The 26,514-nt window shown below is 42.6% G+C and overlaps 1 protein-coding gene across 1 annotated transcript in view; it reads left to right on the top strand.

Annotated features, from left to right (window-relative positions):
* Positions 1–26,514, top strand: part of DEPDC5 (DEP domain containing 5, GATOR1 subcomplex subunit) — a 127,680-nt gene that overhangs the window by 39,008 nt on the left and 62,158 nt on the right. Inside the window, exons 16-24 of the mRNA XM_047087915.1 lie at positions 327–388; positions 532–605; positions 7,265–7,334; positions 9,331–9,367; positions 9,891–10,011; positions 12,854–13,074; positions 18,060–18,263; positions 20,171–20,306; positions 21,304–21,401. Coding sequence (XP_046943871.1) covers positions 327–388; positions 532–605; positions 7,265–7,334; positions 9,331–9,367; positions 9,891–10,011; positions 12,854–13,074; positions 18,060–18,263; positions 20,171–20,306; positions 21,304–21,401 — 1,023 coding nt within the window. The remainder of the gene's footprint in view (positions 1–326; positions 389–531; positions 606–7,264; positions 7,335–9,330; positions 9,368–9,890; positions 10,012–12,853; positions 13,075–18,059; positions 18,264–20,170; positions 20,307–21,303; positions 21,402–26,514) is intronic.

Here is a 26,514-nt window from a genome sequence, read left to right as displayed (position 1 = left end):
AAATTTCAAGATTCCTTTTCCTTTCTGGTCATGAAATTTTAGTAATAGAGGCCTGGGTTGTCCTTTTGACAAATCATGATCTACAAAGAAGTCCAAGGCTAATTGTCAAGCACTGAATAATGGCAGGTGTGATGGGACCTGGTAAAGAAGAAACAGACAAAATGTATCTCTTTTCTTCTTTGCTGTGTAGGCAGCCCTGTGAGGTTATAAATCTTAGGATGGGAAGTCGGTTTTGTTTAGTTAAATAATATTGTTAATAGATTGGGACATTTATCTCTACTTCCTCCCACCCCCACCCCAAACTCTTTTTGTCTTCTCTTTTTTAGGAATTGGTGTGGACTTGGTGTGCATGGGGGAGCAACCATTACATGCTGTCCCATTGTTCAAGGTAATACAATTTTGGATTGCTTCCTAAAGGCCAGTCTCTAGTACTAGAGTGATCTTGAGAATACTTAAAAACAGAACAGTTGGAGCAGCTCCACATCCTACTTGTTTTCTAGCTGATCTGTGCACTGGCTTTTTCCCTTCCAGCTACATAATCGAAGTGCACCTCGTGATTCTCGGCTGGGCGATGACTATAATATTCCTCACTGGATAAACCACAGGTGGGTGTAACCTTGATTCACAGTTGAATAACTTCCTTGCCATTTTCTCTTCACATCTGTTAAGTTCTTACTATGAAACCTTTTGTCAAGAAGATGTGGAAACTAAAGTTCTAACATTTGCTTAGAGCCTCTGTACATGCAAAGCAGTGGCAGTAACATAAGAACAGTCTAGAGTGAAAGAAAATAAAAGCAAATTTTGAAGGACTTATTTTTATTATCCCCAGCTCCTACTATTTCCAACTCCCACAGACGATAGCAGACCAGATTTGTACCTGGCATTCTCTGTTTGTAGAAAAATCCCTGTGTCTCTTCTTCACATGGGACAAGGCCTCAGTGTTTCTGCTGATTGGGGCTCAAGGATGGTGTCTCTCTTGCCTCTGTCAGGGCCACTGCCTTATCCCAATCCTCATTTTTTTTTTTTTTAAGTTTATTTATTTTGAGAGAGACAGAGACAGCCTGAGTAGGGGAAGGGCAGAGAGAGGGGGAAAGAGAGAGAATCCCAAGAAAGCTCCATGTTGCCAGTGCAGAGCCTGACATGGGGCTCAAATCCACGAAACTGTGAGATCATGACCTGACCTGAAACCAAGAGTCAGAGGCTTAACCAACTGAGCCACCCAGGTGCCCCCAGTCCTCATCTTTTTTGGATGATAATCTTAATAGTGTGTCTATTTCTGATCTCTCTCCTTCAGTCCTTCCTTTAGAACAGGGTTTCTCCACCTGGACTCTACTGACATTTTGGGCCAGATCATTCTTTTGTTGGGGCTGCCCAGTGAATTGTGGCCTGTTGAGCAGCATCCTTGGCCTCCACCCTCTAGATGCCAAGAGCACCCACCCCCAGTGTGACAACCAGAATGTCTGCAGGAAGCTGCCTAAGTGAATTTTCCTATCAGAAAACCTAGAGAGGGGTGCCTGGGTGGCTCCATCGGTGAAGCATCCGACTCTTGGGACTCTTGGTTTCAGCTCAGGTCATAATCTCACAGTTCGTGAATTCGAGCCCCACGTCAGAATCAGTGCTGGCAGTATGGAGCCTGCTTGGAATTTTCTCTCTCCCTCTCTCTCTGCCCCTTCCCCTCAACTCTCAAAATAAATAAATAAACTTAAAAAAAACAAAAACAAAAACAAAACAAAACAAAAAAAAAAACCAAAAACCTAGAGAAAGTTAAATTATTTCTTTGAAATACTGCAGGTAGAGCTCATACCTCCTAGAAACTTACTATGAGAACTAGAATATCTTCAAGTCTGCCAAAAATGAAAAGCCTTGGACTATTTTTTAATGTTTCATGATTTTTTTAAGTGCTTGCAGGTTTATGGAGAATTCAGTTGAAAATGTTGGAAACTGAGGAGAGAAATAATTTAGACTAAAAACAAAAAAGTCAAAAAACTAAAATGTCTGCTTGCATTGCCACATGCCTCCTGGGTGGCAGCTTCCCTCTGCCCCCATTGACAGTCACTTCTTTAGACCAGTGGTTTTCTTCTTTCCTTTCTAATTTTTTTCATTAAGCAACAGGGCCCTTTTTTTTAAGTAAAGATCTTACTTGCAACCAAATATACAATAGTGAAAAGTTCTTTTTTTTTTTTTAAAGTTTATTTATTTTGAGAGAGAGTGTGAGAGCAGGGGAGGGCAGAGAGAGAAGAGAGAGAATCCCAAGCAGGCTCTGTACGGTCAGTGCAGCACCTGATGTGGGGCTCAAACTCACAAATTGCAAAATCATGACCTGAGCCAAAGTCGGATGGACACTTGACCGACTGAGGCACCCAGGCACCCCAATGTTACTGTTTTTTATTTATTTATTAAAAATTTTTTTAACTTTATAAAATTTATTTTTTTTTTATTTTTTTATTTAAAAAAATTTTTTTTTTTTTTCCACGTTTATTTATTTTTGGGACAGAGAGAGACAGAGCATGAACGGGGGAGGGGCAAAGAGAGAGGGAGACACAGAATCGGAAACAGGCTCCAGGCTCTGAGCCATCAGCCCAGAGCCTGACGCGGGGCTCGAACTCACGGACTGCGAGATCGTGACCTGGCTGAAGTCGGACGCTTAACCGACTGCGCCACCCAGGCGCCCCTATAAAATTTATTTTTGAGAGAGAGAGACAGCACGAGCAGGGAAGAGGGAGTGGGGGACACAGAATCCGAAGCAGGCTCCAGGCTGCTCGATGTGAGGCTCGAACTCACAAGCTGTATGATCATGACTTGAGCTGAAGTCGGATGCTTAACTGACTGAGCCATCCAGGCACCCCATTGTTATTTTTTTAATGTTTATTTTATTAGTTATTTTGAGAGAGAGAGAGAGAGAGCAAGTAAGCATGTACAGGGGAGGGGCAGAGAGAGAAGGAGAGAGAGAAATCCCAACCAGGCTCCACGCTCAACACAGAGCCTAATGGAGGGCTTAGTTCCACAACTATGAGATCATGACCTGAGCCAAAACCAAGAGTCAGATGCTTAACTGACTGAGCCACCCAGGTGCCCCTGATGTTACTGTTATTTTAAAATTTTGGTTTGAGTAAAATAGTATTTTGAACTTTTTTTCACTTATTTCAGAGACCAATGTATCTTCTTTTTTTTAAAGCATTTTCTTTTTTTTTTTCTTTAAAGTTTATCCACTTGTTCTGAGAGAGAGCATATGCGCAAGTGTGCATGAGCAGGGGAGGGGCAGAGAGAGAAGGAGAGAGATAACCTCGAGCAGACTCCACACTGTCAGCACAGAGCTGGATGTGGGGCTCAATCCCACGAACCGTGAGAGCATGACCTGAGCCAAAATCGAGAGTCAGATGTTCAACCTACTAAGTCCCCCAGATGCCCTGATGTATCTTTTTATCAGCCCTCTCATTAGATTTGGATTTGTAATCTTATTGTGCATATATATATATATATAGAGAGAGAGAGAGAGACAGAGACAGAGAGGGAGGGAGAGAGAGAGTGAGAGTATGAGATGGGGAGAAGGGCAGAGGGAGAGAGAGAATCCGAAGCAGGCTCCATGCTCAGCACAGCACCTCAAATGGGGCGCATTCCCATGACCCTGGGATTGTGACATGAGCTGAAATCAAGAGTCAGTGCTCAACCAACTGAACCACCCATGTGCCCCTGGATTTGTAATCTTTGAATAGTTATTCAGATTCTTTAAAAATATTTTTTTTTAAATTTTTTTTTTTTTTTTACATTTATTTTTTGAGAGACATAGAGGACAAGTTGGGGAGGGGCAGAGAGAGAAGGAGACACAGAATCCGAGGCAGGCTTCAGGCTCTGAGCTGTCAACACAGAGTCTGATGTGGGGCTCAAACACACAAACTGGGATCATGACCTGAGCCAAAGTCAGATGCTTAACCGACTGGGCCACCCAGGCGCCCCCCCTCAAAAAATTTTTTTAATGTTTATTTTTTTGGGGGAGAGAGAGTGTGTGTGAGTGGGGGAAAGGCAGAGAGAGAAGGAGAGAGAGAAGGAGAGAAACAATCCCAAGCAGGCTCCACACTGCCAGCACAGAGCCAGATGCAGGGCTCACCCCACGATTACCTGAGCTGAAACCCAAGAGTTGGACACTTACCCGACTGAGACACCCAGGTGCCCCTGAATATACATTAAGATTCTTTTGCCTATAAGAAAACAGCTGCTGTTTAATTATACACCATATTTCATTGTTTTATGTTTGGTTTAGGAAATAATTAAGGGAGAGAGTAGCTATCACACACACAAAATTGTATATGAATTTAAACACTGTAATTTCCTCAAATGTTAATTAATAATAACTTGAAGGTTTCCTGATTTATCACTGTATTTTTCATCCCAAATTGGCTTTCTGATACCATTTAAGATGGACGATGGTTCACACATGTATGACTTCAGAATCTGAGAGCTGGGATGGCCTGAGGCCTGCTTTTTTTTTTTTTTAATTTTTTTTTTTTTCAACGTTTATTTATTTTTGGGACAGAGAGAGACAGAGCATGAATGGGGGAGGGGCAGAGAGAGAGGGAGACACAGAATCGGAAACAGGCTCCAGGCTCCGAGCCATCAGCCCAGAGCCTGACGCGGGGCTCGAACTCACGGACCGCGAGATCGTGACCTGGCTGAAGTCGGACGCTTAACCGACTGCGCCACCCAGGCGCCCCGTGAGGCCTGCTTTTCACATCTCACTGTGAACCTTGTTTGCTTGAGCCACTCATAGACAGGAGCAAAGAGGGCTTGTGGCCAGAGGTGCATGGCTGCTCGTAAGGGCCATTGTTCATATCCTGTCCACTAGCCTCTTCAAAATCATTCCACAAGGCCAGAGACCTTACTTGAAGCATAATCAAATTGTCTTCAGTGAAAAGTTATTCTCCCAAGTATTATTGGCTAGTCATGAAAATTGATCCAAAAAGTAAATTAATAGCAGATACATAAGAGTTATAAAACGGGCATTTGAGGATGCCATAGGCATCTGGAGTCTGTTTTAGAGATCATAGAGACCCTCCAGTCACACTGTATAGGTGTTCCAGGAGGATAACTTGACTTGCCAAAGGTTGAGTGGCAAGTTCATGGCAAAGCTGAAGCTGTTGGTTTAAACCATTTGAAATTGTGATTTTTACACTGGGTTTGACCTTCAAACACAGCAATTTCACGTGGATACATCTAATAGAAACCCATTCTTCTGGCTAATATCACTTTAATACTCAGATCTTTTGCAATTAATGTCTGGAAAGCAAGCAGCATCCTCTACTTGTACTTTCCTTGGTACCACTCTGAGGAGTCAAGTCCCAGGGGCTAGTTGGATTCCAGGTCTGACTGCAGTTGGTATTTTTTTTTTTTTTAATTTTTTTTTTTTTCAATGTTTATTTATTTTTGGGACAGAGAGAGACAGAGCATGAACGGGGGAGGGGCAGAGAGAGAGGGAGACACAGAATCGGAAACAGGCTCCAGGCTCCGAGCCATCAGCCCGGAGCCCAATGCGGGGCTCGAACTCACGGACCGCGAGATCGTGACCTGGCTGAAGTTGGACGCTTAACCAACTGCGCCACCCAGGCGCCCCGGTATTTTTTTTTTTTTAATTTATTCAATTTGAGAGAGACAGAGAGAGTGAGCAGGGGAGGGACAGAGAGAGGGGGAAAGAGAGAATCCCAAGCAGACTCCGCACCACCAGCACAGAGCCCAGCACAGGGTTTGAACTCATGAAACGTAAGATCATGACCTGAACTGAAACCAAGAATTGGATGCTTAACCAACTGAGCCACCCAAACGCTCCTCCTTTCTTTTTTTAAAGTTTATTTATTTATTTTGAGTGAGAGAGAGAGAGAGCACAAGTGGGGGAGAGGCAGAGGGAGAGGGAGAGAGATAGAATCCCGAGCAAGTTCCCCACCGACAGCACGGAGCCCAGAGTGGGGCTGGAACCCACGAACTGTGAGATCATGACCTGAGCCAAAGTTGAATGCTTAACTGACTGAGCCACCCAGGCACCCCGCAGTTGGTATTCTTATGTTATGCACATAATGCATAATGTGTTACTGGATTGCCCTACAGTTCACTGGTTATCTATTGATTTTTTTTTTTTTTTTTTTTTTTTTTTTTTTGCTTATGATCAGAGTTATAATGGAAGATGGGGATTGGTTAGTGTTCAAAACATCTTTCCCATAAGTTAATTATAGATAAAAGAGACTACAGAGACATGCCTAAGATGGAAAAGTCTGTTTAGCCTCTGTTTACTCATTAGACCCAGGGCAACGTTGGGTTTCCCAATTTTCTTGTGTGTCTGACATGACTGCATTAAGATATGATTTTCAGGGGCACCTGGGTGGTTCAGTCAGCTAAGTGTCCCACTCTTGGTTTTGGTTCAGGTTATGATCTTGGGGTTTGTGAGTTTGAGCCCCGTGTCAGGCTCTGCACTGACTGTGTGCAGCCTACTTCGGGTTCTCTCTCTCTCTTCTCTCTGGCCCTCCCCTGCTCATGCTCTCTCTCCCTGTCAAAAATAAATAAACTTTAAAAAAAAAAGATATGATTTTCAAAGAGATAAAAATTTGATGATTTGTGCCATATTTTCTTAAGACCATTTTTTTTCTTTTCTTGCCTGACTTATTCTTGCTTACCAAGTGCTGTTCAACCCAAGAGTGATAAAGACCACACTTGGGCCCAGCATCGTGCCAAGTATCAAGATGCAAAAGTATCATGGTGTAAATAGATGTAATCTCTGCTAGGAGGAGGAGATTCTCATCCAGTTAGGAATCAGGACGTGTGAAACAGTTAACAAGGGAAAAAAGAATAGAACAATAATTAAAACCATATTTAATATTTTGTAGTAATTACAGAACAAGTTAGAATTGGAGGAATCAGTGAAGCCTGAGACATAGGCAGTCAAGAGAGGACTAATTCATGGCTGGGGTTTTAATTTAAAGTTTAAAATGCAAGGGACTTATGGGGTGCCTGCGTGGCTCAGTCGGTTAAGTGTCTGACTTCATCTCAGGTCATGATCTCACATTCATGAGTTTGAGCCTCGCATCAGGCTCTATGCTGACAGATCAGAGCCTGGATCCTGTGTCTCCCTCTTTGGATTCTGTGTCTCCCTCTGTTCATGCTTTGTCTCTCTCTCTCTCTCTCTCTCTCTCTCTCTCTCTCAAAAAATAAATAAATATTAAAAAAAATTAAAAAATAAATAAAATGGAAGGGGCTTAAATTAATGACCTTTTTTCTTTCACAGTTTCTATACGTCTAAAAGCCAGCTCTTTTGTAACAGTTTCACCCCGCGAATAAAACTGGCAGGAAAGAAGGTAGGTGTCACCAACCTGTAGAGCCTTCAGGGAGTGTCACACACCAACATGGTTATTTTGATCCCAGGATATGCCCTTCTTCCCCATGGTCATGAGTAGAGTTCAAGACATTTGTCTTAGAACTTTATGATTTTCCACATTAAATACATCAACAACAAGGCAAACCTCCAGACTATAAGAAATATCTTTGGGAAAACTATGACAACTCTTTTTAGTTCTTTAATAATGAATATTTTTGTCATGATGTGATTGGTTTATTCAGATACTGGGACTGCTCAGATACCTTTGGGGACAAAGACTTGGGCACGCATTGCAGCAAAGGGAAAATATGATGTAAAGATCACATCTTGGCAGTAGTTAAAGAAATGCAAATTCAAACAAGAATGGAGATTCTTTTTGTTTACCAAATGGATTTATTTTATTTTATCAAGATTTTATTTTATTTTAATATTTCTTTATTTGAGAGAGAGAGAGAGAAACAGAAACACAGAATCCAAAGCAGACTCCAGGCTCTGCGCTGTCAGCACAGAGCCTGATGTGGGGGCTCGAACTCATGAACCGTGAGATTGTGACTTGAGCCGAAGTCAGATGCTTAACTGACTGAACCACCCAGGTGCCCCTAAAGATTTTATTTTTAAGTAATCTCTATGCCCAACGTGGGGTTCAAACTTAGAACCCCGAGACTGAGAGTCATACGCTCCACTGACTGAACCTGCCAGGTGGCCCTGCTTATCAAAAGGTTTAAAACAAAACAATTATACCAAGTCCTGGGAAAAGTGGTGATATTGGTGCTTGAGTACCTGGTTGGTGTACAATACTTACAAAAAGCAGTTCAGCCATGTGTATCAAGGGCAGTGCAAACGTTCATGCCATTTGACCAGACAATTCCATTTTTGGCTATATGGTTTAAGGAAACAATTGAGGATATTAAATGCAAATAGCATCTTTATTTATAATAGTTAGAAGTTGAAAATAATAGGGAAATGACTAAACCATGAACTACACTCCATGTAATATATTGCCAGTCAATAAAAGTGCCAGTTTTAAGAACCTTAAAACGTGTTTTTGATATAAGGTGAAGAGACACACAGACTGTTGGGTATGTAGGTGGCATACCAGGTACTCTCACCCATCCATCTGCCTGTTTCTAGCAGAGTTAAACTGTGAAAGCTGCTCTATTGTGGTCATGTTAGTAGTATCAGGGCCATTTTTTCCCTTTTTTGGGGGGGGGGTAACGGGTTAATGTTACTCTTCTAATAAGGAAAATATTAATTGCGAGGACTATGAAGACTCCTTCTAAAATGGGCTTTGTCAAGTAGTGAGGTGCTAGGAGAAGGGACTCTTCCCAGAAAGGGCCACCTCCTGCCCTCTGAGGTTTTATGCCTTCATCACAACCTTTCTGGGCAAAGTGGAACATGGAGGAACTTCTCTATACATGATGATTTTAAAGAAGAAAGAGTATTGTTAGAGAAGTTTAAAGGGTCCTGAAAAAGACTTATTTGGAAGAGAAAAAAAAGCTCTTTGTGTTTTCCTTCTACCTCTGTAAAGCATTTCAGCAAACTGGGTGATCTCTTATAGGTGTAGGCAAACCGGTGAGAGCACTGTAGTGAAGGGGGCCATGCACATGAAGGGTTTGGGGGCAGGTAGGATACACATACCACTGGACTGACCGAGAACATGAAGGACTGGGCTTGGATTTTGGCTCTGCCACCTGTTGTGTGACTTTGAGGAAGTCCCTTTTTCTCTCTAGAATTGAATGCCCTCACCTGTATGGTGAGGATAGAGTTTTGAGGGTAACCAAGGTTTGAGGTGGGCCTGGTAGGGCCTGACACTGCGGTACGTAGGCCTCAGGTGTTTGCTCCTGCCTTCCCATCAGCTACAGGGAGGGGTAAGGCATGGTCTCTACCCAGGGGAGCAGCCACCTACATACTGTGCCTTGTGATAAGTTCTATTTTAGCAGAGGAGGAAGTGATTAATTATCTATTTAATTTTACAGCCTGCCTCTGAGAAAGCAAAAAATGGCCGTGATACATGTGAGTATTTTGGGGACCTCCTTTTGTCCCGTTTAAAAAGAGTCCGCTAACCCATGGCAACAAGATTATGTGAGGTTGCATAAGCAGTTCACAGCTAAGCTGGGAGACCTGAGTTTTCCTCGGAAAGTCCTTTAACTGCCTTGTATATTTTCGTCCTGTCAGCTGTGAAACAGATGCTGACAAACCTTGTTTTTCTTTTCCATCAGTCAATTGTAGGGATCAGGCAGAAAGTTTTGAAGTACTAACCGTAGCACATATTAAGGGGATCTTTTTTTAAAGTGGGATCACAGAAGAATGAAATACTACCCAAACTTTCCCCTTATTTAGTGCTACACTCTTTTCTATATCACTTTGACATGTTAGTCATTTAATTTCAAGAACCTGATGAATGGGTTATTATCCCACTTTTTTCAGGGAGACATGATGGTGATCACCTGTGTCTTGTGGATTTTGATGAAAGCCCTCTGAAGGCATCTGGTTGAAATGTATTTTAATGACCATTCACTTGATTTGTGTATTTCAGCTCTTGGGACTCCAAAAGAATCTGAGAACGCCCTTCCCATCCAAGTAGATTATGATGCCTACGACGCCCAAGTGTTCAGGCTGCCAGGCCCATCCCGGGCTCAGCGCCTCGCTACCTGCAGGTTTTTTGCCAGATTCACTTTGGGGTGTATATGAAAATTGCTTGGGAAAACCTTAGGGCCTGCAGGGACCTTCATGAGAGCAACCTGGAAAACGTTTTAAATTAAAATTAACCAAATGGAAACTATACCGTGTAGATCATTAAGGGTTCTGTTTCTAGGTTCTCTGGCCCACCCATTTTGTTAGCTATATTTGCAAGAAATGTTGTCCCCAAATAGAGTGTTCTTCTAATCAAGAGAAGCAATTCACAAATTCTAGAATCTTCTTACTGGGCTGCCATTAATGTATATATATATATAGATCCTAGGGCCCATAGTTTCTTTGGAGTATTTTATTCCCAGTGGGCAAGAGACTTTTCTGTCTTTAATTCTTGCTTTTTAAGTGTGTTCCATGTTATTTTTTTCATATGATAGTTTTTAATTGTGCTGTAGTTGGATTTACCAATATATTCATTTCTCAGTCTTATGTAAAAAGGCGTCCCATCCCAGGGCTTTTTTTTTTTTTTTTTTTTTTACACCCCTAGTGGACTAAATACCATGAGTCCATTTTCCAAATTTCTTAAATATGCACGTTTATTTAAGCACAGTGATTGGAAGAATATTCCATCTCTTCACGTTGGCAGTTGAGCTTATAGTAGCCACATGATTGTCTTCTCTCCTTTCATCTTGTCCCATCTTAAGATGAAAACATTTAGGGGCACCTGGGTGACTCAGTTGGTTAAATGGCTGACTTCCGCTCAGGTCATGATCTCTCTCACGGTCTGTGAGTTCTCTGTGCTGACAGCTTGGAGCCTGGAACTGCTTTGGATTCTGTGTCTCGCTCTCTGCTCCTGCCCACTTATGCTCTGTCTCTGTCTCTCTCTCTCAGAAACAAAAACACATTAAAATTTTTTTTAAAAAGATGAAAACATTTAGGGGCGCCTGGGTGGCGCAGTCGGTTAAGTGTCCGACTTCAGCCAGGTCACGATCTTGCGGTCCGTGAGTTCGAGCCCCGCGTCGGGCTCTGGGCTGATGGCTCAGAGCCTGGAGCCTGTTTCCGATTCTGTGTCTCCCTCTCTCTCTGCCCCTCCCCCGTTCATGCTCTGTCTCTCTGTCCCAAAAATAAATAAACGTTGAAAAAAAAAAAAAAAAGATGAAAACATTTAGAGCTCATACATAAAACATTTCCTAAATGTTTAGAACCTTTAATGCCATTAACTACAGTTCTCTTATACATAGATCTGCTTAGGGATTTGGTAGCACTTTCCTCCCGAGTATTTAAAAATGCTTTCACACACACACACACACAAAATAAATAAATAAAAATGCTTTCACAGTCGAAGATCTTTGGTTTTGTTTTTTCTAAACAAAGATGGCAAGACATGGTATTTCAGAAACTTAGGTCTTATGTTTCCTGAGGGAGCCGCCTGTGTCTTAATTGGTACTCTGTCTCCCTGCACAGGACTAAGCATACACTGGTGCCCAGATATTTACTGTTGCAATAATGTACATGCAGTCAGCCCAGGGGATCTATTTTCAGGCTCCATTTAAGCTCTGACTTAAGACAAAATCCTTCCAGGCGGAAACAGAACAGCTCTGATACCAGAGGGGGAGCCCTATCCGTAGTTGCTAACTCTTCCATTCTGAATTTTTGCCTCCCTATTGGGTTTCTCCCTTTTTGATCCTTGCTCCTACTACTTCCAGAAGTTTTCTCCTTAGGGAGTTTTATGTTTTAATAAGGATAAACTTTTTAAAACCTTTATTAAGGAAATGTTCAAACATACTCAAATAGAGTAGTATAATGAAGAGTGATCAGTGTCTTGTCTGCCTCATTTCATTGCTTTCCCTACATTTTACATTTTGTTGGAGTATTCTAAAACAAATCCCTTTTTTAACCTGTAAATGTTATAGTGTATGTCTTTAACAAATAAGAATTAAAAAATAAATTATCGGGGCGCCTGGGTGGCGCAGTCGGTTAAGCGTCCGACTTCAGCCAGGTCACGATCTCGCGGTCCGTGAGTTCGAGCCCCGCGTCGGGCTCTGGGCTGATGGCTCAGAGCCTGGAGCCTGTTTCCGATTCTGTGTCTCCCTCTCTCTCTGCCCCTCCCCCGTTCATGCTCTGTCTGTCTCTGTCCCAAAAATAAATAAACGTTGAAAAAAAAAATTTAAAAAAAATAAAATAAAAAAATAAAAAATAAATTATCCCAAGTACCAAAATTAACACTAATTCTTTAATATCTTCTAACAGCTAGTCTATATTCAAATTTCCCAATTGTCTCAAAAATGTGTTTTTACAGTTGGTTGATTTGAATTGGGACCTAAAGAAGATGCAGACAAAGCATTTGGTTAGAATGTGTTTTTTTCTGTGACTGTAGATTATGTTGCTTTTTTCATTTGGCTGATTGTTTTGTTATAATGTTTAACTTGTCCTCTCTTCTCTGAATTTCCTGTAAACTAGCAATTACCTCTAGAGGCCTAATTATATTTAGGCTCAATTTTTGGTCCAAGAAGACTCCTGAGGTGGCTGTGTACTTTCTCTTGCATCGTATCATATCCTGTCTAGTTGCCCCATTTTCAGTGATATGAGATTGATTGGTGGGATCAAATAGGGTTAGACTGGAATAGTCACTCCTTTACAGCTATGACCCCGGGACTTGGGCCAATTGAGAACTGTCAGTTCTTATGCAATATCTCAAGCTGATCGAGGGGGAATACCCCCTACATTATTTCTCACTCATAGAACACAGTGGGGATTTTTGTTATTGGTTTCCCAATTAGCTTGGGCTGGTGACAGGTTTTGGTGCTTTAATTCTAGGTGGGGCACCATCACTTGCTTGTTGGTAACTCATTGTCTCTCACTTGTCAGATCTGTGCGAGAGCGGGAGAGTCATAATCGAAAGAGTGCCAGCTCCTGTGATGTCTCATCCAGCCCTTCCCTGCCCAGCCGCACACTGCCCACTGAGGAAGTGCGGAGCCAGGCTTCTGATGACAGCTCCCTGGGCAGGAGTGCCAACATCCTGATGATCCCGCACCCCCACCTGCACCAGTATGAAGTCAGCAGTTCCTTGGGCTACACCAGCACTCGAGGTCAGAGGGCTGAAGAACGGGCACAGCAGGGCAGAGCTGGGGACAGCTCCCTTCCTGCAGCAGGGGATGGGAGGGAATGTGACCAGATGTGGGGTATAAGTCCCATATCTTATTATTTCCATGCCAGTGCAAAGTGTATAAGTCACCTGAAATGTACGTATGTGTATATTATACTATTTTTGTCTCTAACACTTTTTCCCCCTTCACTGTAACTATATACCTTTCCATATGTTAATGCAGAGCTTTTCTTAGGCCTAGGGTCAAAGGTGTTTGCTTATTTTCTTATCATTGCCATTTGTGTCATGCCTAAAACAGCCTCAGTCCCTTTAAGATTTCTCCTCACAGTTAACTTGCTAACCCGGCTCACACTAGGGAGCACAGGTGCTACTTTTTCTGTATCTTATTCTGCCATCCAGCAGCACCTGCAGCTAGAGTCTACAGGTACCTCCTGACTTTTTAAAAAACTTTTAATTTTGAAATAATTATTGACTCATGGGAAATGACAGATACACACACACACACACACACACACACGGAGGTCCTAGGTACCTTTCACTCATTTTCACCATGGCAACATGTTGTATAACTATAGACAACATCAGACCAGGAAACTGACATTGGTACAAGCCACAGAGCTCATTCAGATTTCACTAGTATTACATGCACTCATTTGTGCGTGTGTATTTCTGTGCAGTTTGTTTTGTTTTGTTTTTTAAATGTTTGTTTATTTATTTTGAGGTGGGGGCAGAGAGACAGGGAAAAGGATACTCCCAAGCAGGCTGCATACTTTCAGCACAGAACCCAACAGAGGGCCCAGTCTCATGAACCATAAGATCATGGCCTGAGCTGAAATCAAGAACCAGACACTTAACCTGTTGAGCCACCCAGGCATTGCATATTTGTTTGTTTGTTTGTTTGTTTGTTTGTTTATTTTTTAAGTAAGCTCTATGCCCAATATGGGTCTTGAACTCATAACCTTGAGGTCAAGAATCGTATGCTCTAATGACTAAGTCAGCCAGGCACTCCTCTACGCATTTTTATCACATGTGTAGATTTATTTATTTATAATTATCATCATAATTAAATACAGAACTATTCCATCACCACAGGGCTGTCTTGTGTTACCCCCTTATAGCCACACACTCTCACTGATCATTCTCTTGCTCTATAATTTTGTTAATTTCAAGGATGTTATATAAATGGAAGCACAGCCCTCCTGACTTTTGATCATTGACTTAGGAATGTTGTATACACATAAGCTGCCCCCTGTTGCCCTCCTGGAAGGATTCCCGAAGGGTGAGGAATGTTTTCTATGACCCAGGGTGTTGAAGGTGAAGCCATCAGCTCCAGCACCATATACACTATGCCAAGGGCATAGTTTTTGACTATAGAAAAAATTTTGCTTGTTTTGTAACTGGTTCAAAGTATAAATAGGAAATGCTAAAAAAGGAGAAATGAGCAGATATTTAATGACATGAGTATAGTATATCACCTATGTCACTTAATTAGTTTCAGCACTCAGGAATTTTAATACATTTGAAATTTGTAGGTTAGCACTTTCCCACTTTCTGGAAATTTCTAAGTTTGTGTGACAGTTACCCCCATTTTTCTGCAAATATTCTTAGTAGGATCTGTAACAAAAGCTAAATTACACTAAACGTTAATTCTTCCAAAACCCTTGTTGCTCTAAAAGCCAGATCTCTGAGGAGATAATGTTGTAGCTTTGAAAGTAGCTTTGAAAATAGTTTTCTTAAAAATTTATCTGAATAGTAGAATGGATTTCAGTGTCCTTTAGTGATATTGGGGAGTTTTTTGGAAAAGCCAAAAAGCAATTCACTAGAATATTATAAGGCAGTACAATCTATAGGCCCTTAGTTTACTGTTTCTCTAGTGTGTTTAGGGGGTCTCACCCATCTACCTACCCAATGTAACATAGAAAACATTTCCCCTTTCCTCTATACATATTTTTTTTCTATAACATATATTTAAAAAAAATTTTATTTGTTTTTTAAATTTACATCCAAGTTAGCATATAGTGCAACAGTGATTTTAGGAGTAGATTCCTTAATGTCCCTTACCCATTTAGCCCATCCCCCCTCCCACAACCCCTCCAGCAATACTCTGTTTGTTCTCTATATTTAAGAGTCTCTTATGTTTTGTCCCCCTTCCTGTTTTTGTATATTTTTGCTTCCCTTCCCTTATGTTCATCTGTATTGTATCTTAAATTCCTCATGTGAGTGAAGTCATGTGATATTTGTCTTTCTCTAATTTCGCTTAGAATAATACCCTCTAGTTCCATCCAGGTAGTTGCAATCTATATGTATTTTTGACCCACTTTATCCCTTAGTCCTTTTTTTTTTTTTTTTTTTTTTTAAGTAGGCTCCATGCCCAATGTGAGGCTCAAACTCATGATGCTGAGACAGAGTCGCATGCTCTACCAACTGAGCCAGCCAGGCACCCTTATCCCTTAGTCCTATTTCTCATCCTTTTCAAAGCATTAACTTATCTTTTTTTAAATTGGATTTTCTCCTTTTATTTTCATGATAACTAAGTAGACCATTTTCTTTTTTATTTGGTAAACCTGAGCATCAACTCATTAATTAACAGGGAAAAAATAGGGGTGCTTGGGTGCCTCAGTCAGTTAAGCGTCCTACTCTTGATTTTGTCTCAGGTCATGATCTCACAGTTGGTAAGTTGGAGCACTGCATCGGGCTCTGTGCTGATAGCACATAGCATAGATCCTGCTTGGGATTCTCTCTCTCTCTCTCTCTCTCTCTCTCTCTCTCTCTCTCTCCCCCTCCCTCTCTCCCTCCCTCTCTCTCTCCCTCCCCCTCTCTCTGCCCCTCCCCACTTGTGCTGTCTCTGTCTCCCTCAGAATAAGTCAATAAATAAATAAATTTTAATAAAACAGTGAAAAATATAGCTTTCATAGATATCTGAATGTTCCCTTCTTGCATGCAAATCAGCTTTAAGGAATTAGCTATTACTATATACCAGGTTCTTTGGTAGGCATTGGCTAAATAATGGTAGACAAGACATATTCCTTGATGCCATGGAATTTGCATCTGCTGGACCCATTTTCTGATGTGGGTGATTGCTTTAGTGAACATGGGATGCATACCAGGGGAGCTGGTTGTGGGTTTTAGCTCTTTGATCCACTTAGGTTATGTAGCATGTTACCTCCATCTCTATAATGGGAGCCTGTCTGCCGTTGGACAAGACAGGTTGAGTCTGTATGTCATGCCACCTCATTGCCTGGTCAATGCTGGATGCATCCATTTCTTCATTCTTTTCTCCCAGGAATTTTTTTTTTTTAAACATAGTAATATTTGCTTACTTATATCCAGGTCACTGAGTCAGTGGGAGGGGGTTCTGATCCACCCAGTCATTCAGGGCCCCAGGCTGGGATGGTATGATCATTAGCACTGGTCTCCAAAGTTAGCACAGTAGGGGAAAAGAGAATGGAGATCATGAGTAGAGATATTTGTGGTCCAGGCCTTCATTGGAGCATGCCACTTCTACCTGTGTTCTATTGCTTGGAACCAAGTTATTATTTTTATTTTATGTCATGTCATACCATGTCATGTCATGCCATGCCATGCCATGCCATGGCATTTCCAGTGTAGTTAACATACAGTGTTATGTAAATTTCAGGTGTACAATATAGTGACTCAACAATTCCATAAATTGCTCTGTGCTCATCACAAAATATACACTCCTTAATCCCTATCACCTATTTTACCCATCAGCCCACCTCCCTCCCCTCTGATAATCATCAGTTTGTTCTCTTAACAGTCTGTTTCTTGGTTTGTCTCTGTCTCTCTGTCTCTGTCTCTGTCTCTCTTTTTCCCTTTGCTTGTTTGTTTCTTAAATTCCCCATATGTATGAAATCATGGTATTTGTCTTTCTCTGACTTATTTCACTTAGCATTATACTCTTCAGCGCCATCCATGTTGTTGCAAATGCCAAGATTTCATTCTTTTTTTTAAAAATTTTTTTAAATGTTTATTTAGTTTGGGGGGGGGGAAGGCACAGAGAAGGAGAGAGACACAGAATCCAAAGCAGGCTCCAGGCTCCGTGCTTATCAGCACAGAGCCCTACATGCAGCTCAAACTCATGAGCCATGAGATCATGACCTGAGCCGAAGTCGGACGCTTAACAAACTGAGCCACCCAGGCACCCCAAGATTTCATTCTTTTTTATGGCTGAATAATATTCCATTGTATACATATACCACATCTTCTTTATCTATTCATCTATTGATAGAGACTTGTACTGCTTCCATAATTTGGCTGTTGTAAATAATGCTACTATAAACATAAGAGTGCATGTATCCCTTTGAATTAGTGTTTTTGTATTCTTTGAGTAAATACCTAGGGCGATTACTAGATCATAGGGTAGTTCTATTTTTAACTTTTGGAGGAATCTCCATTTTGTTTTCCACAGTGGCTGTACCCGTTTGCATTCCTACCAACAGTGTAAGAGGTAGAACAAAGTTATTTGGCCCCAGCGTAGAGGGGCTAGAAACTATAGTCTCATGTGCCTAAGAGGAAAATCAAATGGGTTTAATGAACACACTGGCTATCTCTATCAGGGTCTGCCCTTCTGGACACCAAATATCTATTTTTATCATTCCTCCCACATATAGAATATACCCACCCTATCTCCCAGGGAGACAACTCAAGTCATTGCATCTAGCTCAAAGTGCAGGGTCTCTAGGTGATGGGTGGTTCCCTCCATCAGGTTTTGGTGTGGCTTTATTGGGCCAGTAATTTAGGAGCCAGAACTTCCTTCTCCCAAGTATTTAAAAAGTAAACAAACCCAGTGTTTCATTTCATTATAGTTGGGTGATTTTACTTATTTCTTTCACTCCCTAACATGTATGACGTTCAAGATTCTAGTCAGCCTTGGCTGATTGCCTAGTCCTGGTTTCACCATGGCTCTGTGCTTTCTCTTTTGTGCCTCAACTCCACAATAACTGACAGATGTCCTGGAGAACATGATGGAGCCACCACAGCGAGACTCTAGTGCGCCGGGAAGGTTCCATGTAGGCAGTGCAGAATCCATGCTGCATGTTCGACCTGGGGGATACACGCCCCAGCGGGCACTGATTAACCCCTTTGCCCCCTCACGAATGCCCATGAAGCTCACATCCAACAGAAGGCGCTGGATGCACACTTTTCCTGTGGGTAAGTTGGTTGCTCAGGAAAGAGCCTTGTGCTGGGAGCTGCTAGTCCTGGTCCTTGTCACTAACCAGCTGTGTGGCCTCAGTTAAGAATCTCAACTTCTCTGCAACTCCAGTGCCCCACCTCTAAGATGGAGCTATCCATTGCCACTCTGCCTACCCCAGGGGTTCTTGTGGGGATCCTTGAGGACACACTTGGGAAGTGACTGTGTAAACCTAAGGGCTTTTCTTCTGTTTGAAAGGGACTGTACTTTGTCATCTGCTTTCTTTCCTAAGAGTAATGCTGCTTATCCTTGTTCATTCCTTCCTCTCCTGTCTCTCTCTGGATAGTGATATTAATGTCTTGAATACACAGAAGTTATATTATTTTGTTTTTTCTCAGGAGTCTCTGACAACTAAAAAAAAACACAATTTTTGAGAAATGGGTGAGCTGGTTTTTTTGTTTTTGTTTTAGTTCAAATAAGTTGAAAAAAAGAGAAAGGATAGAATAAGTGGTTTTTTTAAATACGAGATGCTATACAGAAATGAGAATGAACTACAACCACATCCAAATTTATGTTTAAGTTTATGGACATAATGAAAGAAGCCCAACATAAGAGTGCATTCTGTATGATTCCATTTTTTGAAAGTTCGAAAGCAATCAAAACTTAAAAAGATATTTTCTTCAATCCTCTGTTTTTCCTAGCCTGTCCTTTTTGATCTGTGTTTTCTCCTACAGAGGATGACAGTACGGTTTTATAAAGCTGTAGCTAAAATTAACTTCAGCTTAATGGGCTCTGACTGGGCTGGGAAGGAACAGATGCATTAAACTCCAGGGTCTTTTCATGGAAGCCAGCCCGCTGAATGCCTGAAAATGTCTAGTTACTTCCTTTTCCACTTGCTTTTAATGTTAAAAGTTAAATCGATGAGAAATGAATCTGGTTGTGTAGGCCATAATTGGGGGTCACTCCCAAACTCCTTTTTGCCCCCCTTATCCCTGTCAAAATTACAGGATTTTTTTTCTTTCCACTCTCTCTTTCTTTACATTGTTATCCCCACGGGCTCCCTTCGAGTTCTCTTAGGAGAACCATTGATGTGTCTTTCATGGCCTCCAGCTCTTCTTGCCCCCAACTGTTGGGCACACTTTACTAAAACAGGACTCTCTGGTCCTGCTTCCTCTGTTTCGTCCTCATGCCTGCCCAGTCTGCTGATAGCTGAGGCCCTCCTTTGCCTGGCTCCCCAACTTTGCATCTCCTCGCTCCCATTCTCAGAGCTTCTGTTCTTTCCCATGCTCATCTGGTGGTCTCCTGCATGCCTTTTGCCCCCTCCACATTTGAGATTTCACACACATTATTTCTTCTGCCCAAGTGCCCTCTTTTTCCATTCCTACTAACCTTGCCGAACACTCACCTCTGAAATTTCTTCCCCAGGAAGCATTTTTGAATAGACTTGACTAATTGTGATTTCTCTCCCACCCACCTGATGTCTTTTATGCACTTGCACATCCTCTGCTTCTTGGAGTCACAGCTGTCAACGTCTTACGTATTAACAGAGTCATTGACGTTTCACTCATGTGTTCCTTGTTGTTTAGTTTGTGTCATTCCTTCTGGGAGGTGCCCTCTACTCCTGTACTTCAGTGTTTCTCTATGGCATCTCAGTTTGACATGCATGAGACAGAGACTCCTGAAGTGTTTTTAAGCTGAACAGGGTGACAAATGTGAGGCCCCACAGGAAGATGAGTCCTGCTTAGAAGAGGAGATGTTCTTTTGGGAAGCTGGAGGATCACATGTGTAATATTACCCTTGGTGTGCTTTCCTTCCGGTCTCTCCCAGTGCCCACGTCTCAGCAGCTGGAAAGAAGGAAGAGTAAAGCTAAGTACAAAGCACTAGCTGTTGGGTGGGAATGATGCTCAGTGGATCTTTGTCTGGGTAGGACCATCCGGAGAGGCCATCCAGATCCATCACCAGACCCGACAGAATATGGCGGAGCTGCAGGGCAGCGGGCAGAGGGACCCATCTCACTCCTCTGCAGAGCTGCTGGAGTTAGCGTATCATGAAGCTGCTGGAAGGTGAGGATGTGCATAGGGCTCCAGAAAGTACCTTGAGAAACTCCGCGGTACCCAGAACCATGGCAGAACAGTCTGCTGACAAAATGTCATGGTTACAAGACTTGATGAGACAGTATGAGATCAAGCCCTTCCTTTGTCAGTTCCATTCCTTTCACTGGGCCAAGTGCAAAGCAAACAGCCTGATGCTGTGCCACACGTTACCTAGGCCTTGCTTTAGCTTTAGTTCAAAGCACACTTTGTAAACCTAAAATATGAGTTTTTTCTAAACCTCAGCCAAGAGTGAAAATGAGTGCTGAGACAGGTTGTTCATGCTGTGTGTTCTGGGAAGTCTGTGACTTTTGTCATTTTGGCCACCGAGAAATCCCACTGTTGAGTTTAGAAGTTGTTTCTGCTAAAAGCAATGGAAATCAAGGCCCGTGTTTATAGAAACAACTCTTGTTGAACCAGAGTTCTGAATGCATTAGAAAGCATCCAAGAGAGTCAGTGCAGGAATAAAGTCACTTACTTGACAGACATGAGCTGGGGATACAACTGGCCTCACTGTTCCTGTGATGCTTTAGGAAACACTTTACAAAGGGCAGTCTCTTTGGTCCCTTTTTCAATCATCTCGACATCCCGTGGAATGGATGAGAGATATGGGCAGGACATGACCCTCTTTGTCAGCTCACTTGGTACCTCTTTTCAGTCACTTTATAGCCTCCTGTCTGTTTTAGCAGTGGGGAGCTGAGGATGAGGAAGGGCAGGCAGTCCAGTATGGCAGTGGGAAAGCAGTTTTTGGGGTGCCAGGCCAGGACAAGCAGGCCACAGGAGACCAGATCTGGCACAGACACCAAGCACTGAAGTCCAGTAGCCTGTGGTATGGCTCCCAGTTGTTGCCAGCCTGTGTAGCTAGATATTCAGAGCTGTTTTTGATCGAGACTCCTGGGATATGGGGTGAACAGGATAAAAGAGGTAATGCTCTGCATTAAGCCAGGTGGCTGGGCTCTGTTCTCTGCAGGCACAGCACTTCCCGCCAGCCTGGTGACAGCATGTCCTTCTTGAACTTCAGTGGAACAGAAGAGCTTTCTGTCAGCCTGCTTAGCAACAGTGGTGCAGGTAACCAATCCAAGAGGTAACAGAGTTGGGATGCTCAGAGTTGCAGGCTTACATCTAGAAACGACACAGGGACTAGAAAAGCAGGGCCATGTCTATTTTGGGATCATTTCAGCCACAATTTTGGGTGACCTATTTAGAAGCAGTGCTGTATAATGCATGGAATTATAAATGGGCTGCACGTTACGTTTTTAGCTGAGAACACATTGGTCAAGCCACATTCATCATCGCCCTGTCAGTGAGTCGTGACTGCGGGCCCCTAATGAACTTGGTGTCGAGGGTAACACTGGGGACAGCAGGAGTAGCCTCTGCTCTGGAGGAGCTTCTGGTTCTGCTAGTGGGGGGCTTACCCAGCAGCAGGTATATAAACAATCAGGAGAGACCCAGAGGGGAACAATGTGGTTCCAGTTGTGAGATCAGGAAGGAGAACAGTGGCATTGTAGCTTCGAGAAGTGGGCATGCGCCTCAGACTTGAAGCCGTAGGATTTGGTTACCTAGAGAGGTAGCAGGTGAAGGTTCTGGGTGGAGGCAGGGAGGCAGGGACAGAATGGACTTCCACTAACACAGGTTACATGCTTTCTGCAAGACCATGTATATCTACCATGTCATGCAATCATCCTAGGAGGGCATATACTATTAAGTATGTTTTGCACATGGGGCAACTTAATGTCCTGAGGTATAGAGATATTAATTGAATCTCTCAAGCCTGTGGCCAAGTGTCCTGACTGCTGTTCCTCATTTAGACCCCACCATTCAGAGTATCTTTATGATGTAGGGGAACAGGAGTTGGGATGAATAAGGGCAGATTATGGAAAGCCTCAAAAGACAGATATTGTTCAACATGAGTGTAAAAAACATTAAAACTTAGTTGGGGGTGGATATGGGGCTGCTGCTCTATGTCTTAGTTTTCTATAACTAACTTGTGTTTCTGAAACTTAGCTTAAAGAAGGTATAGTGAAAGTGAAGTTGTATGAAATTGGTTAATGAATTGTTCCTTCATTCATTGGTTGCTTCATCCAACAATATTTCTAGAGGTCAGTAGCTAAGTCTTGAAAACTCGTTGGCAATAAGAGAATCCCTAAAGGATTGTCATTAATTAACTTCTTCCCTCCTTCCATCCTTTCTTTCTTTTTTCTCTTCCTCTTTCTCTGTTTCTTTTGTTCTTTTATTATTTCTCTTTAAATGAGAAGACAAATTGGATAATAGTTTGGTGATAAGATGCATTTTATGTCTGCACTTGGGGTGCTTAAAATGTTACTTGGCCGCCAGACTCTTGTATCAAAGGCAATCTTTCCATTTTCCTAAACCAAAGAGCCATTTTATAGGAACCCAGAGTTTGAGCTTCCTAGGCTGTGTGGGATGGAGTTGTACTGAGGAGGGGCTGTTCTTGGGCTCACAGCACTACAGTTTGAGCTAGTTTTACTGCTGATCTGAAGCAGAGGGATTACAGGTGCAGATGGTAAAAGCACCAGGATTTACCCCGACTAGTTCTGGAGTGGTTCTGGGCCTGGGATAGCTTAGGTAGACCAGATGATTCCTCAGAAGATGAGTCTTTTGTAATTTTGAAATTTACTTTGAGGAAGAGAGGGAAGTTTCAAAGAATCCTTATGTGGGGATGGTTGTGGAAGATCTTCTAATGACACCATCATGGAGTCCTCTGAGCTAAAGATTCCCTGGTACACATGCATGGGAAAAGCATTTGGTGTAACCTGGATCTCTCATTCACCCTTCTCCATCTTGGACTCTTGTGCCATAGGTCCATGCACCTGATGGACCTCTCTGCTTGGATAACTCCCAAGTACCTCATCCTCAGTATACTGACAAGGAAAATCATCTCTTGTGGCTCCCCTACCCACTCTCCCTCTTCTGTTCCCTCTTTCTTCTGACTCTGGCCTGTCCCCTCCATTCTCACTGCTTCTGCTTTGGTTCAGACCCATGCCATATCTGGCCAGGATTATGACAGCAATTTTCTAAGTGGTCTTCCTGCTTTGTCCCCTGCTCCCTCTGATTCATCTTCCATACTGTCACCAAGGAGATATTTCTAAATACAAATCTGATCAGCCCCTCCTTCCCGCGTATAAAACCCTCCCGTGGTTCATGGCCTGTAACACTAGTCATGACCCATCTGCTGCCTGCCTTTGCATCCTTATTGGCCACCACCACTTCCACACATCACTGTATACAGAAAGAACTCAGGCTCTAGACTCTTCAGATGTGAGTCCTAACTCCACTTCTAATGAGCAGTGAGGCCCTCAGGCCAAGTTACCTCTATGTGTCTTACTTTCATCATCTGTGAAGAGGATTTGTGTGAATATTAAATGTGATAATCCATGTAAAGTGCTTGGAATGGTTCCTGGCACAGTCAGCAAGTAAGAGCTGCCTTTGTCATGTGTATTATGAGATGTGCATGTGTTATATTCCAACCATTGCTTGTGGCTCCTCCAAAGATCTTTGTCCTCATATTTCTTTGCATGGACTAGCACCCCTGCAGAATATGCTTTCACCCTATCTTCAACCCTGATTCTGCCTGGCGAACATCAGCTCAGTCTTTTTTTTTTTTTTTTTATTCATTTTGAGAGAGAGAGAGCATCTGAGCATGAGCCGGGGAGAGGCAGAGAGAGAGGGAGAGAGAGAAAATCCCAAGCAGACTCTGGACTATCAGCACAGAGCTCAACACGGGGCTCGAACTCACAAACCATGAGATCATGGCCTGAGCTGAAACCAAGAGTTGGGCGTTTAACCTACTGAACTACCCAGGCACCTCATCAACTCAGTCTTTATGATTCAACCCCCAAAATACCTTCTCTCTGAAGCCCTCCCTGGCGGTTCTCCCCATGCCTTCCTAGGAGATGTTAGGCATGTTTCCACATCGTTCCATATGCATAACCTAATTGTACTACTTGGCATATCATGATCCCGCTGTTTGTTTCTATGTCTGTCTCTGCACTAGACTGAAAGAATTTATCTTTATTCATCTTCTCCCCACAGTGTTTAGCACATTTATTGACAAATGAATTTGTGCTTCCACGACCAAGCTGCCATATGTGAGAAGCATCTGAACAGCCCACAAAATTATTCTCTTTAATTGGTATGCAAGTGCGCAATTACATAAATATATTCTAGAATGTGTAGCTTCTTGGAGAAGGTGTGGGCTCCTCAGACTTTTTCTAGTCAGGCCAATAGAGTTAAGTAGGATCATCCTTACCTTTGCCTGTTCCCTTTATGACCAGTAGCATGTGATTTCAAAGGGGCCAGGGGTCACATGGGAATTGAACTCCCATCTTTGATCTTGTGCTTCCCGATCGATTATGTTAGCCAGCCACAGAAAGGATTAGATAAAAATCATTATAATTTTTATTACCATATTACCATTTATAACCAATTAATGTCAGATCTATGAGGATATATCCCAAATCTTTCCATATGTCATCACCTCTACCAGTCCCAGCCCTATTGAAGGTACCTTCATCTTTCGCCTGGATTGTTGTGATATCCCACTAACTGGTCTCTCAGCTTCCTCTTTTTGCCCTTTCATATAGTTTATTTCCAGCACAGCAATTCAGAGTGACCCTCTGAAAATAGAAGTCAGATCATGAAACTTCTGTGCACAAAACCCTCCAAGGGCTTCCCAGTGCACTCGGATCAAAAGCCAAAGGCGTTACAATAGCCGACAGAGCCCCCTCCCTCTTGCAACCCTTTGTTACTCTCAGACCTCGTCTCCTGCTTTCCCCTCTCACTTTATTATTGTAGGGGTTTCCTAAATGTATCAGGCACGCTCTGAATCTGAGGTGCTTTTTCCTGCTCTCCCCTCTGCTCTGCCCTTACACTGGAGAGCTTTATGGCTAAGGTCCACATGCCTGAGTTTGCCCAGGACAGCCTGGTTTGAATTCATTGTCCTGTGTAATTATTAATAGTGTCCCCTTTCACTCTCAAAGGTGTCCTGGATTGAATGATAAATGATATGGCCATCCTACGCACAGCTTGTTCTGTTCCTTCCTTTAGGTCTTACCCAAATTGCCACTCTCTACCTTGGCACTCCCGTCCATCTTCCCTGCCTGCTACTTCTACATAATGCCACCTGTCATACTAGGTCTTTTAAATTTGTGGTTTTATTGTAAGCTCCAACAAGGCAAGGATTTGTGTTTCGCTCATGACTATATCTTCAGAACTTAGAACAGTTCCTGGCACATATCAGGTAGTTGAATGAATACTAAAAGTTTTCTGAGGTTAGCTTTCCCTCCACTGAAGAGTGCTTTTCTTCCCTGTCTTATAACCTTGTTGACAATTAACTGGATTCCTTTTCTCAAAGGCTTGGACAGTCTTTTTTCTGCCTTGCTTGTTTTTGAAGTGACTTTCCTTTCAATCCATCCTCAGTCTTCATGGAATATGGTTTGCTTTCTTCAAACTCACTATACTCTCACTCATTCCAGGAATGTTTATTGAACTGTAGGCACTGTGCTAAGGTCTGAGGAGAAACAAAATAATTAAGACACCAGTTCTCCTCACCTTGGGGAGCTCTGGCTCTCCATTCACTTGGGATTCTATTTGAAGTAGTTTTGTGCAGGGTAACAATGATGAAAGGGAAGCCCTCTCACGGGGAGCTGGACTTAGTGGTTCCAGTGATACCATGCGGTTTGAACATGTGACCTCTGCTGCCTTATGATACATGAGGGAGTGTCCCAGCCCCGCCCATCATGGTCTTTGGAGTTTAGCCTTCAGCCTTTGCTGCTGCTCAGGTTCATCATCTGTATAATGGGCATAAAGATCTTCACCTGCCTACCTGCTTCACAGGGTTGTTATAAGGAGCAAAAGTAGATTGGGCTCCTTAATGCAAAATTGTCACACTAGGTTCTTGTTTGGGGACAAAGTGAGGTCTAAATAAATAGTTACCTTTTCATTTGTTAAAAAATTGAAAAGAAATGAGAGAACCTCATCTGTGACCCCACCTTCACCTCCTGGGCCTGACAGTTTGTACCATCTGCAGGCACTCAAGCGTGACTCAGATTTTCTCTTGCATTTGGCATGATTCATATGTGAGTCACGATTCACAGGAGTGGTGTCTCTGTGGGTTTCCCTCCTGGCCCGTAGACTTTCATTTCGAGCATTGTTGGCTAGA

This window comes from Lynx rufus, unplaced genomic scaffold (assembly GCF_022079265.1).
Source record: "Lynx rufus isolate CCGP_SWC_20201006 ecotype Redwood Valley unplaced genomic scaffold, mLynRuf1.p SCAF_24, whole genome shotgun sequence".
In the NCBI taxonomy this organism is placed as follows: domain Eukaryota; kingdom Metazoa; phylum Chordata; class Mammalia; order Carnivora; family Felidae; genus Lynx; species Lynx rufus.
This window is presented reverse-complemented; position numbering and strand designations above follow the sequence as displayed.